General features: G+C 44.3%; 1 protein-coding gene and 1 long non-coding RNA gene across 2 annotated transcripts; one reads left to right on the forward strand and one right to left on the reverse strand.

Moving 5' to 3' along the window:
* Positions 1 to 1,328: 1,328 nt before the first annotated feature.
* Positions 1,329 to 7,050, reverse strand: pnkd (PNKD metallo-beta-lactamase domain containing). The gene is made up of 9 exons (XM_076159202.1): positions 6,694 to 7,050; positions 6,083 to 6,198; positions 5,519 to 5,631; positions 5,081 to 5,139; positions 4,599 to 4,691; positions 4,155 to 4,318; positions 2,780 to 2,866; positions 2,566 to 2,681; positions 1,329 to 1,577 (listed from the first exon to the last, which is right to left on the reverse strand). The coding sequence occupies exons 1-9, from the start codon at positions 6,849 to 6,851 to the stop codon at positions 1,404 to 1,406; spliced, it is 1,080 nt and encodes a 359-aa protein (XP_076015317.1). The 5' UTR covers positions 6,852 to 7,050; the 3' UTR covers positions 1,329 to 1,403.
* A 1,264-nt stretch (positions 7,051 to 8,314) lies between these two features.
* On the forward strand, positions 8,315 to 11,597 carry LOC143007739 (uncharacterized). The gene is made up of 8 exons (XR_012964513.1): positions 8,315 to 8,375; positions 9,661 to 9,737; positions 9,833 to 9,928; positions 10,013 to 10,114; positions 10,220 to 10,484; positions 10,568 to 10,629; positions 10,722 to 10,828; positions 10,920 to 11,597. It is a non-coding gene; the product is annotated as an uncharacterized LOC143007739 (long non-coding RNA).
* Positions 11,598 to 11,882: the final 285 nt, after the last annotated feature.

The following is an 11,882-nucleotide window of genomic DNA, read 5'->3' on the forward strand; positions in this document are numbered from 1 at the left end:
CAAACGATCCCTTTATTCACCAGCGACATCATCCCCAATAGTTTACAGCTTTGAAGCATCAGTCAAGAGAAGCTCAGAGCCTCTGATCGCTCCTGAATAGTACATTTAACACTGTTGGACAGTTGTGAGTAAATCTATATAGGCTAAGAAAAGTAGTAATTAATTCAAAATCAATTCTGCAATTTTACACTTCATACAATATAATGCACCTAGAATCCCTGCGTACCTTAATCAAACTCTTATTCATATAAAAATCTGAACTAAAACCTGTCTAGTTAGGAAAAATGTCTTCAATAGAATAGAATAGAACATTTTACACCCCAATAAATCTTCCTTTCTTCAGTCAATTAAGAAAAACAAAAAGCTCCTTGATAAATACACAAACAGAGCCAGCAGTAGACATAAAGTAGTTAAAGAGGACTAATCTTAAGAGTTATTGAATAAACATAACAAATACTCTGGAGGGCTGAAAACAAGCCTTCACATGAAAGAGCAGACACATAAAGCGGCTTTAGTTGAGGGATAGTAAGCTTTTAAACTGAGATTAAATCATTTTGTGATCGATCTTTTGCAGCTGCCTGTAGAGCAAACGAAGCAGGTAAGAGGTCAAACACAAACGCGTGCAATCAAGATCAAAGGGTTGCTACAAACTACGCCGACATACCGAACAAGTACAAAAATATCTCAACACATATTGTGCACGTCTGTAAACACAATGAACCTGACGATTTATTATTTTAAACCAAAAGCATTGTATCAACTTTAAATGGTACCATTAACCGTCACGAGAGCGAAGACCATCTAGGGTCTAGACGTCTTCCAAGGCTCAAAATGCAGTTTCAGGCTCTTTCTGCAGGGCTCCAAACACAAACTGACGCCGTTTTCGTCCAGTGGGAGGCATCAGAAACAGGACAGACAGCACACAGGAAGAGTGACAGGAACCAATTACCTCTTCCTCCAGTATATAGACGGGGCTAAACGCATTAGTACCACCCCAAACAAACTTTCATGTCTCCTTACAACTTATCATTTTAAACAATAAAACAAATGAAAGTCAAAGCTCCAAGCAGCGAGCCTTGTGTTGTTCATATGTTCATACGCCTCTCATGCACGCCTACATGTTAACGTCTCTATATGAAAGGGGAAATAAATAAGTATTACAGCACACCGTCCCCAAAAACACACAGTGATCATGGGCTTAATGGTCTACTGAATGATGTCATTATTAAAGTGGGACTTAAGTGTCCATCCAGTTTATGTAAACGGGTTGAACCTTTTACAAGTTTTACCTCAAACCAGCAGACAGCGCTCCCTGTTTCACTATCACACCTGTGCTGCAGTACCAAAGTCCACCAGAGGGTGAGCTCACGCCACTGTGCCCTCCCGGTGCTGTGTTACCTCCACTACCTCCTGTTGAAGAGGTCTTTGCGATTCCTCAGCGCCTCCAGCACGCGAGCTCGGAACTGGGTCCAGTCCTCGTCCTGGAACTGCTGGAGGCCCAGGGCCAGATGGAGCTCAGTAGAGTGGCTGCGCAGAAAGGGGTTGTAGGCCTTCTCTTCCCCGACAGTGGAGGGACACTGAAAAGGAAGTGGAGAGAGACGGTCATTCCCTGGAGAGGAACACGAGCACAGACCAGCAAACCAGCACAGATTGACACTTTGCATCTCTGGCTGCGGTCTCCTGCTGCACAGCTCCTCACTAAATGTTTCTGATGTTACTTGTCAGTCAGCAGTGTTAACTTACTTGTTACAGAGATGTACAAAGCAAGTCGAAACAGCAAATGGAACCATTTCTGTACAATACAGCAGCAATGTTTGAACTTTATCTTCCTTTTTCGTGACTGGATACAGAGTTTGGATGACAGAGGGGTTTTTATGTAATTTTAGAAACGATTTAAATTCTATAATGAGCTGTTATCTACCAAGTAGCACTAATAGGAGCATAGCCTTCCTCACCTCCTCCTCAGCTGTCTCTGCTGCAGCCAAGGACCGTGTTAACGTTCCAAAAAAAGATTTAAATATCTTACAAAAAACCTGCTTGTTGCACGGCACCGCATACACCATTTTGTGTACTCGGCCTTCACACCATAGAGAGAAACCAACACAGTCCATTATTGGAGTTATCTAGGTAGAAACCTTTCCACGTGCTGCTCAGGTAGATAAAGCATTATCTACATCTCTACACATTGCTTGTAATGCTTTTCCGGTATGAAAGATGTCAAGTATGAGTTTGAAGCCGTGTGTGCGTGTGTGTGAACCCGTCGTGCCATACAGATGTGACGGATAAAAACTCATCTGGATTCCGGATAGCCCTCTTCTCTCAACACTGAACATTTGCACTGCTGCCAACTGTATCATAGATGAGACTCCACTGAGACCCTGGCAGAGGAGGGTGAGTGGGTGGTGGGGGGCGGGGAGAGAGAGAGAGAGCGAGCGTTCAGGCATTGACAGCACATACGCTGTAGGCTGCTGATAAGCCCCTTCTCCCGGGCACGCTGGACAACGCGAATCCCCTCCTGAAATGCTGTGCTGGAGACGCATAACAATAACGATAGATCATCCTCACCGTGCACAGCTTTTGGCCTCGCTGCTGCAGCACCCACTGATATTTGTTTTCTCTGGCAGTGTTGCGCGGCTCGACCTCACCGGCAAACAGCAGGTTGTCCTCTGCATACTCATGACCTGTACACACACACACACACAAAAGAAAAAAGAAAAGAAAATCATGGCCTAAGTGCATAACCACACACAGATTCAAACAGATAGCGAGGTTTACCTACCTGGCCATAGTAGGGTGTCGTCACTTAAAGAGCCGACGGTGTCCAGAGACGACAGCATCGTTGTGGCGCTGCCTTCGAACATCCTCCCTAAGACGACACAACAACAGGTTCATACTGGAGTCCATGCAAAGTTGAGCCGTGTTGAATTCATACCAGAGTATCTGCAGGTAAGGTCTTTATATTGCCATCAGGAAAGAAGTCTGGAGCTCCATTAAAGCCTCAAGGATCTTTATCGTTGCGTTGCTTCGGCTCCTTGAGGAGTTCTTGATATTTAAGTGTTTAATTTGCTGTTCGGCGTTACACCTGTAAGAACCAACCAGACGAGCCTCTGAAGGAAGTCAGACTAACATAACACACTCAGCCATAAAAGAGAATAATCAGCAGATAATTGTTGATTTAGCAACGCCAGAATGCTACTTTTCCGTGCATTTGTCAGAGTGGAGGCCAGAGGAAAACTTTCACTCTGTGGTGAAATAGGCAACGGTATTGAGCCTCATTTCCTGCGAGCGGTTTGCAGGTGGGATTAATGTGCATCCATTGTTTCCATTACATTACTATCATTTGGCAGACGCTTTTATCCAAAGCGACTTACATTGCATTACCACCCTTTGCAGAGGGGGAAGCAATTGAGGGTTCGGTGCCTTGCTCAGGGGCACCTCGGCAGGGGCTCGAACCGGCGACCCTCCGGTTCCCAAGCGGAAGCACTACCCACTGAGCCACTGCCTCCCTATTGAACTCCTTGTTTACGGTGTTAAACCTGAGTGGATGTGACACAGAGCTGCTGCTCTCTGGTGACTGTGGAGTAAAGTGCTCAACAACACTGTTTGTTTCAGTAAAATATTAATCCGCTCGCTGGCATATTTGTTTGGCCGTGAAAATAAAGGATCTAAGGATGATGGGATGAGTGGAGACGGCAGTTTTAAATGCTTTTTTTCCCCTGAATTAAGAGGTAGACCGGAGCTGTAGGTCTATCTGTAGTGTGGACACGCTCTGTGTGCAGTCACATGGTTTATATATAACTGTCGCTCTGATCGGTTGAATTGCTTAACTTCCTGTCTGGATGCGAGTTCGAGCCCGGAGGACAGGAAGACAAAGAACAAACAAGACGGAGCTTCTGATCAGTTCAATCATTTCCAGTCTTGTTCTGTTTCATTGATAAAATCCACAATGCAATTCCTTTCACTGTTTCTAAAAGGTTTCTGTCCATTGTGTTTTACTAAATGTGACACTGCCCCCAAGTGGACAGATAAATACCTGCACTAGTCGACACAAAAACACCTGCGTACGTTTGCTTCATGTGCCAGAGGAGAAGCAAAGCAGCGCCTGAGGCCACTGTGCATCTATAGCTGCGAGGGAGAACATGTGGGCTACTCACCACATCCCGATAAGAACACCAGGTCTCCGGAGAAGAGGCTGGAGGGGGCATCGAGGGCCCGGCCATCCAGGAGGTAGATCGTGTGGCCCACCGTGTGTCCGGGAGTAAAGAGGGCGTTAAACTGCAAAAGGCCTACTGTTATGGAGTCCTTGTTTGAGACGGGGCTGAGAACACAAGAGAGAAGAACCTGTTTGGATGGGAATGGCCGACCCTCATCACTGCCAAACTGCAAACTATTCTAGACCCTTCTAAGCCACTGCTGACTGAAGCCTGTATACAGCGGTGAGAGAGGTGCTGATTCATGGAAAACACACAGTGAGCTTTAAATGAAAACTATAGCGTGAAGCCGCCATCATTGTAAGAAACTCTTCTTTCCTAAGATTTGGATTCCATTCTTTGACATTTGACTGTTGCAGGGGACCAAACGGGGCCCGGGGGACTTACTGTGTGAGACCAGGAATGTTGTCCGTTGCATTTCCATAAATACGACACGAGCTGTGGAGCCTTTTCAAAACTTTGTTCCCCCCGCTGTGATCCCTGTAAATAGAAGAGAAAGCTCAGCACTGTGGCTCCGGCCGTGTCCACAATAACGTAGCAGGCATATCTTTCACCAGTTTGGCTTTAAAAAATGAAATGAAGGCAGTGTTTAACTTTTTCGAAAAACTCCGCTCCAGAGTGGATACAGAGCCGGCCTGCCTGGAGTGCCGATGAGGAGAACAAGCTTCTTAAAAATGTATGCTTGCAATTTCCTAAAGGTATAACCCTTTCACATAAATGGATAACTATTTCTCATCTTCATCTCTATGCATTTCTTCAACTCAGTAATCGTGCACGATAGCACAACATGCATTTTGTAAAGCATGCAGGTTTTTAGCTTTCACATCTTACTTGAACCGTATCTAGTCTGCACCACACACCGTTCTTACCAATGTTTGTGCGTGCAGAGGATGGCCTCCAACATCACTCCCTCTTCCTCAAGCGCTGCCTGTTGAGTCAGAATCCTGTTAACACCCTTCATCACAACAGTGAATCCAAAGCTCAGAAACACAAGCACAGAAACGTGCAAGAGTACATGCACATAATAAGTACAACATAATAAGTACACACAATAAGGGGCGAAGTACGTTCAATCGGGGTACAGTACATGACAGTACAAATACATAAGGAGGACAAGGGTAAGCTCAGAAAGGCTCATTTAGCTGTAAACAATTCCTGCAATGGATACCAACAATTTAACTGCTGAAGATGTCATATAGGTCAGTTTCCCCATTGTTTTGCAGGCCCCACTACATTGTGATTGAAGCTCACCAAGACCAGTTACAAACACATTTATTATAGATTATATGAACTGTAAAGTCACTCACCTGAACTATTTGAGGGTCTGCAGGGTCGATGACCGCTGCAACGCTGGAGGTCGTGTCAATCACAAGATAGCTATAGTTGTCGGAGAGCACAGACATGGGAATGATTTTGATACCTGCGGGAAGAAGAGATGTAGAAATCAATGAAGATACATTGTTTATTGTACTGTTCATTGCCTAGTTTGCATCAGGATCTCAGTTGTCCTTTCATCGGTCTCTTTCTGGCTCTCTTCCTCATTTCCACTTTATTTATAAGAGAAAAAGGTCTCTCTCTACATCAAAAACTCCAAAAAATCTCCAAAATGTCCCATAACTGTAAGCGCACTGTCAAATGTTTTCTTCAATAAAAATATACAACAAAAAACTATTCATTTTCATTTTGAATGTTAAAGCATTCATGTCCTTTGAAAAAATCTTTGTAACTCTATACTGATGACAAAGCTGTTGAGGAAGAGTATGACCCAATGAACTGGGCATTTTTTGCTGGCCTGTGTTTGGGAGCCATGGCCCACACACACATAAGCTCCCACACACTCAAAACAAGTCTAGTTCCGTGAGGGTTCCTACCATTGAACTCCACAGGCTGCACTCTGGAGTGTCCGGCGGGGAAATTCTCCCTGGCCTTCCTCATCTGCCTCTTGTAGAACAAGTAGCCCAGCCTGGTCTTGGTGTAGAGTGTGTACCTGCAAGCCAGCAACAAACAGCATGCAGGTCAATACATACATATACCACCAGGGGGCGCTACAGGGACTACTGGTGGTACACATAGCACAGTTTGAGAACTCCTATGTTGAGGTGAAATCTTGAAATAATGGGAATGTAATTTTTCTTCACAGGCAAATACGATTCATCTTTACGTGCCCCACAAATCTGACGTCATTTAAGCCCCTTCAACGTATGTAAGAAAGCGATACAACTTCGTATAATACCAAACAAACAGGTTCGGTTTATTATGTTAGTGCCGAAGGAAACAGCGGCTGTTATACGTTTAGGAAATGTCCCGATTCGAACTTTTACATGCAGAATTGATGTCCTGCCGGTACCGCAAAGTTTAAACCGGAGCAAACTGGATGGAGTTCGGCGAAGATGCGGCTAAGCTACGCTAATGCCGGAACCACAAATATCATGTTCAATGTTTCACCGCCTCCGCCCGCCGCCCGGGCCCACAATTCACTTACGCAATTCGGAACAATGGCTTCTCTGTGCGGGCCATTATCTTAGAAATAAATCTCCTCCAGAGTGTTTGTCCTGCGCGGCGGAAGCGGAGACATAAGCCCAGGACGCAGCAGAGGGATGCAGTGACAGCCAACGTTAACAACCAGTCTGGACCCGCCATTAGTGATGGGAGTATCGATTCCGTGGTATTGATATATCGATACTGACATGAGTATCGATTGAGTATCGATGACTCTCATAAAATATCGATACTAATTAATAAATGAAAACCGCGCATGTGTCACTTCCACATCTTTTAGGGTAATGTTAATACACACAGGCTTCTGTGCTGCAACACCCCCACCCCCCACAGTTGCGTCAAATTGAACTGATCCATTCATGTCACGTGACCACTCCACGGCGAACGGAGAAAGTGCAACAGCAATGTCCTTGCACCAGCGAAAACGAAGTGCGGTGTGTGGACCCACTTTACGCACTTTGCGCACCCCGAGGCTCACGACACGACACAACAAGACTACTAGTTGTGATGTTTCAAGCACAAATCACATATTTTTCTATTTTTTCCCTGTGCAACCTACTTTTTTATACATAATTATTTTTGATCAACGTCAGTTTTGATATTAAATACCAAATATTTGATTTCAAATATTCTAACCGTCATAATCAGGACTGAAGTTGATCAAAATATATTAAAAATATTATTATGGTTTTTGAAGAGGATATCTTTGTCCCTTAACGGTAGCAATTAAACTATTTAGGTGACATTGGGTTAAAATAAAGTAATGTAATTTGTTATGACTCATATGTCGTGAAAAATACACATTTAAGTTGTTACGCCAGTATTTGTCATGTGTTTTATTGGGGTAAAAAAAATCACCCAAAGTAATCGGTATCGGTATCGAAAAAAAATATTCTATGTATCTTATTCTATGTAAATGAGGCACCATTTATATTTCATTTAACAAATTACTGTTGTTACATTCAGCGTAACAAGCTTCCTGGATCTAAGCAAGGCTATTTTTTAAAAGACGGGGCTCTTCTATTATGACCGGCGCCGCTTTTACAATGTTTACGGTAATGGCTTAGCGCGTAAACCGCAGAGACCAATTGCATGCGAGTTTAAACCATCCCACGTGATACTACTCAAGCCAATCAGGTTTGTGCCTTTTGGCTGTAAAGAAATGTGACTCTCCATGCAGACAGGTGACGTCTCCGGTAATAGTTCAGCGAGGAAAAACTCAGAGACCAATTGCATGCGAGTTAAGCCATCCCACCTGATACTACTTGAGCCAATCAGGTTTGTGCCTTTTAGCGGGAAAAAAGTGTGACGCTCCACGCAGACAGGTGACGTCTACGGTAATAGTTCAGCGAGGAAAAACTCAGAGACCAATTGCATGCGAGTTAAGCCATCCCACGTGATATTACTTAAGCCAATCAGGTTGTTGCCTTTTAGCGGGAAAAAATTGTGACGCTCCACGCAGACAGGTGACGTCTACGGTAATGGTTTAGCGAGGAAGAACTCAGAGACCAATTGCATGCGAGTTAAGCCATCCCATGTGATGCTACTCAAGCCAATCAGGTTTGTGCCTTTTGGCGGTAAAAAGTGTGACTCTCCGCTCAGACAGGTGATTGCTGAGTCACAGCGAAGTTGAAGACGGAAGCGGAAGAAGAAAGAGCGACACAGGTAAGTGAAAATGTTGTGCTTTAGCTTGTAATTCTCTGCTTTAGCATAAAGTCGGAACATTTTGCTGACGTGTGTTAAAACATAGAGATACAGACGACTGAGCCGGAGAAAGTTGAGAAATAGGAGTGAGGCGGAGAAAGGGAGGCAGTGGCTCAGTGGTTAGTGCTTCCGCTTCTGCTTCTCCCTCCGGTTCCGCTTTGGAACCGGTCGCCGGTTCGAGCCCCTGCCGAGGTGCCCCTGAGCAAGGCACCGAAACCTTAATTGCTCCCCCCTCTGCGAAGGGTGGTAATGAAATGTAACGTAAGTCGCTTTGGATAAAAGCGTCTGCCAAATGATCGTAATGTAATGAAAGGGAGACAAAATGGTGCTCTCCAAAATTTTGTAGGCGACATACTTGTTCAGAATTGGTGTTCCGTATTAATAGTGCCAATGTGAAACAGCATTATGAGACAAAGCATTAGGGTTTTGAACAAATATAGCCGCTAAAATCCGAAGTGAGATCGTAGAAAACAAGTGGTCTTAGAGCCCAGTATAAGCAGAGTCCACCGGGATCGCACATTCAATGTTCCCTCAGAGCTGCTGGTATTATTCTTTCCTCGTTTTGTGTTGAGATTTATTATCTGTGAAATCAGTTGAGTCAAGATGTGAAACAGAAAATGGGAGTTCAAGCATTTGCTTCCCTTTATTTTATATAAGTTGAGCATTTTATTTGAACATGCTGAATTATATTTTGAAATGCAGCCCTACTTTAACTTGGTACATATATGTTCTATGTTACGTTACAATGAATATTGTCAAAACGTTTTTGAATGTACTAAATTCATCTGATTTGACAGTCGAGTATTGATTACAAGCAGATGTTGATACAATGGGCTACTTAAATATCACACTACAAAGTTAGACATTATGATCTTCCAGACCTTTGCTCCAAGAAATTGTCTCTACTGGCTCTTTAAATTGTAGTTGAATCCCCCTGCTACTCTACAACATAAACATATCTGCTCCATGACGGAGCCCAATCCAAACAATTTTATTTCATTGTTTTATTTTGTTTTATTAATATATTTATAACTTTAATTATAGGTATGTATTTAATGTATTAAATGCATTTTGTATTTTATTGTATTAACTTAAATGTCTTTTATTAGATTAAATTACATTTAAATTACTTTATTTTCATTAAATTTATTTCATTTCATGTGGCATGTTGAGCTTGAAATTCTCTGCTTGAGCATAAAGCCAGATCATTTTGCTGACGTCTGTCTGTTTTCTTCACATTTTCCAGGGTTGGTGGTTCGGTGACCCAGGGACGAAGCAGCGGTACATCGGTGTGATGATGCTGATGCTGACGCTGACACAGAGGTAAATGCTTCGAAGTCATGCTGTCTGGTGGCTAAGCTGCACAATATCTCACCATCAGCTTTGACGCGTTTTGTGTGTCTGTCATTTCACTCCAGCATTGTTGCCGAGCTAAAGCCGAGAGACCCGATGTTCCCAGACGTGGCTCACAGCATCCTGATCCACAGGGTCATGATGGGCTCTCCAGCCAACAGGTTAGCATGTTTACAGATTTGTTTAGATTGTTTACAGATTTGTTAACGTGTTAATTTGTTAACGTGTGCATCTCTGCCCTTTAGGCCGACCCGACCTCTGCTTCCCCATGCTCAGATTTCAAACTAGACCTGGTTGAGAAGCTGTTTGCCATTGATAGACAATCCAGGACGCCAGTCACCACACAGGTATGTTACGGTTAAGACAACTGTACTGAGGACATCCTTGATCTAATGTAGGAAAGGCTTCCTCATCCCTCATTCACTCATTGTATCTTTGTCTGTGTCTCAAAGGCAATGGAAGGCTTGGACCTGGACATGTTGGCTCCCTACATCCCCATGGACGATGACTTCCAGCTGCGCAGCCTGACACCGGAGGAGCCCATGTCGTGTGGATCACTCACATCTATTGAAAGCTCTTCTGCTCACAGCACACAGGAGGTGCACAGCTCCCATCTCAGCTCGCCATTCAGCGGACAAAGCAGTCGCGCAGCATCACCGGCCAGGCGCCGCCCGAGTCGATGGATGCTCCCGATCCAGCCGCAATGATCGCTAAGAGGTAAAGTAGGTGTCGACAACCTCTACTGCATTTCCTGCGGCAGATCTAATTTATGTTGCTAAGTCACTGTTGCTGTGTTGCAGGGTCTCACAGTTAAACCAAGAAGCGTCACTCAGGACCTTGGCAATCTGAAATTCTTGGACAGGTGAGTCATCAACAGCCAGACATTGTTCACACATCAGGCTTTAACATCTACACATGCAGGGTTTGAGCCTCTGTGTTTGATGTTTTCCCCAGGGAGCATTGCTCAATGACCAACAAGAGCAGAAGAAGATTTTGAAGGTCTTCGAGTCAGCGGGAACCGGCTGCAGTCTCCCATCGGACCATGCTTCTACTGCCCACAGGTGAAGTAACCCATCATCCTGACAACGCTTTACATGTTTCAGCAAAGCTCTGAAGAATCACAGTGATGATCTGTGTTTTCATCTCTTTCAGATTGGGTGAGTCGTCTGCTGGGCAGCACATCAGAGAGCAGCTCCCTCTTCATCTTGCCGCACCTGACCCGCGACGGTCAACGCCCCCCTGCAGGGCCGGCAGTACCTCCTGCTGGGAGAGGAGCTGCTGCTGCTCTGGACCATGTTCACTGAGTCGATGCTCAGCCTGCTCACTGCTGGACCAGACTGGACACTACAGTTTCTCCCCACGTTCTCAGTCCCTCTCTAAGGCCCCGCCCCTTATTTATGTATCTGTATGAGTCGGACCTTAGTTTGGCTGCTGCTTGTGCGCTTCATGTGATATCTGCAGCATTCCACCGTACAAACGCCACAGCAGTGTCTTGGGTTTTGGTGCAAAGGATTCCTTTTTGCAGCAGGTCACCACTGAGTCTGGGGCTGCTGACAGCAATGTATTGTAAGCTAAAGTCTCACAATTTCTATTTTCTTAAAAAGAAAACTATTACCAGCAATATATATCAAGCCTTTTTATAAGTAGTTGTAATGGGATTTGAACTGTTTTATTTTCCTCGTAATTGTATGTTGTAGTACTTGTTCTTAATAAATGTGTTTACTCCAAAATTATAAACTTATTGTTTAAACCTTGAGTGGTCTGAATGTTCTCTCCATTTAACAGTTATCAGTCTGAGGTAAATACATTGAATTGTGTAACAGTCCAGTACATGCCTCTTTAATACATCACTGTAAGTGTGTAACTGTACAGAAGTTCATTCATATTTTACTTGTGTGCGAACTAGATTGTGATGGAGGAGGTGAGGATGGACTCCATGATGGAAGAGTAGAAGTGCACCATCATTGTCTTTGGCAGGTTGAACTTCTGCAGCAAGTGGGAGCTGATGTTGAGCTCGGGGTCCTGGGAGATGATGGATCCCAGGAATCGAAAGGACTCCATGGTGTCAGCTGGGGAGTCACACAGAATGATAGCGGGCGAGGCTGCGTTGAGTCA

Source organism: Genypterus blacodes, unplaced genomic scaffold (assembly GCF_046128005.1).
Source record: "Genypterus blacodes isolate CSIRO-AG114 ecotype Tasmania unplaced genomic scaffold, CSIRO-AGI_Gbla_v1 ptg000093l_1, whole genome shotgun sequence".
In the NCBI taxonomy this organism is placed as follows: Eukaryota; Metazoa; Chordata; class Actinopteri; order Ophidiiformes; family Ophidiidae; genus Genypterus; species Genypterus blacodes.

Excerpts from the sequence above, each read along its gene's own strand:
- pnkd (XM_076159202.1), bottom strand. The coding sequence starts at position 6,851 with ATGGCGGGTCCAGACTGGTTGTTAACGTTGGCTGTCACTGCATCCCTC. Across the intron at positions 5,632-6,082 it reads GCAGCCTGTGGAGTTCAATG|GTATCAAAATCATTCCCATG; the intron begins GTAGGAACCCTC and ends TTCTTCCCGCAG. Across the intron at positions 4,319-4,598 it reads AACATTCCTGGTCTCACACA|CCCCGTCTCAAACAAGGACT; the intron begins GTAAGTCCCCCG and ends TTGTGTTCTCAG.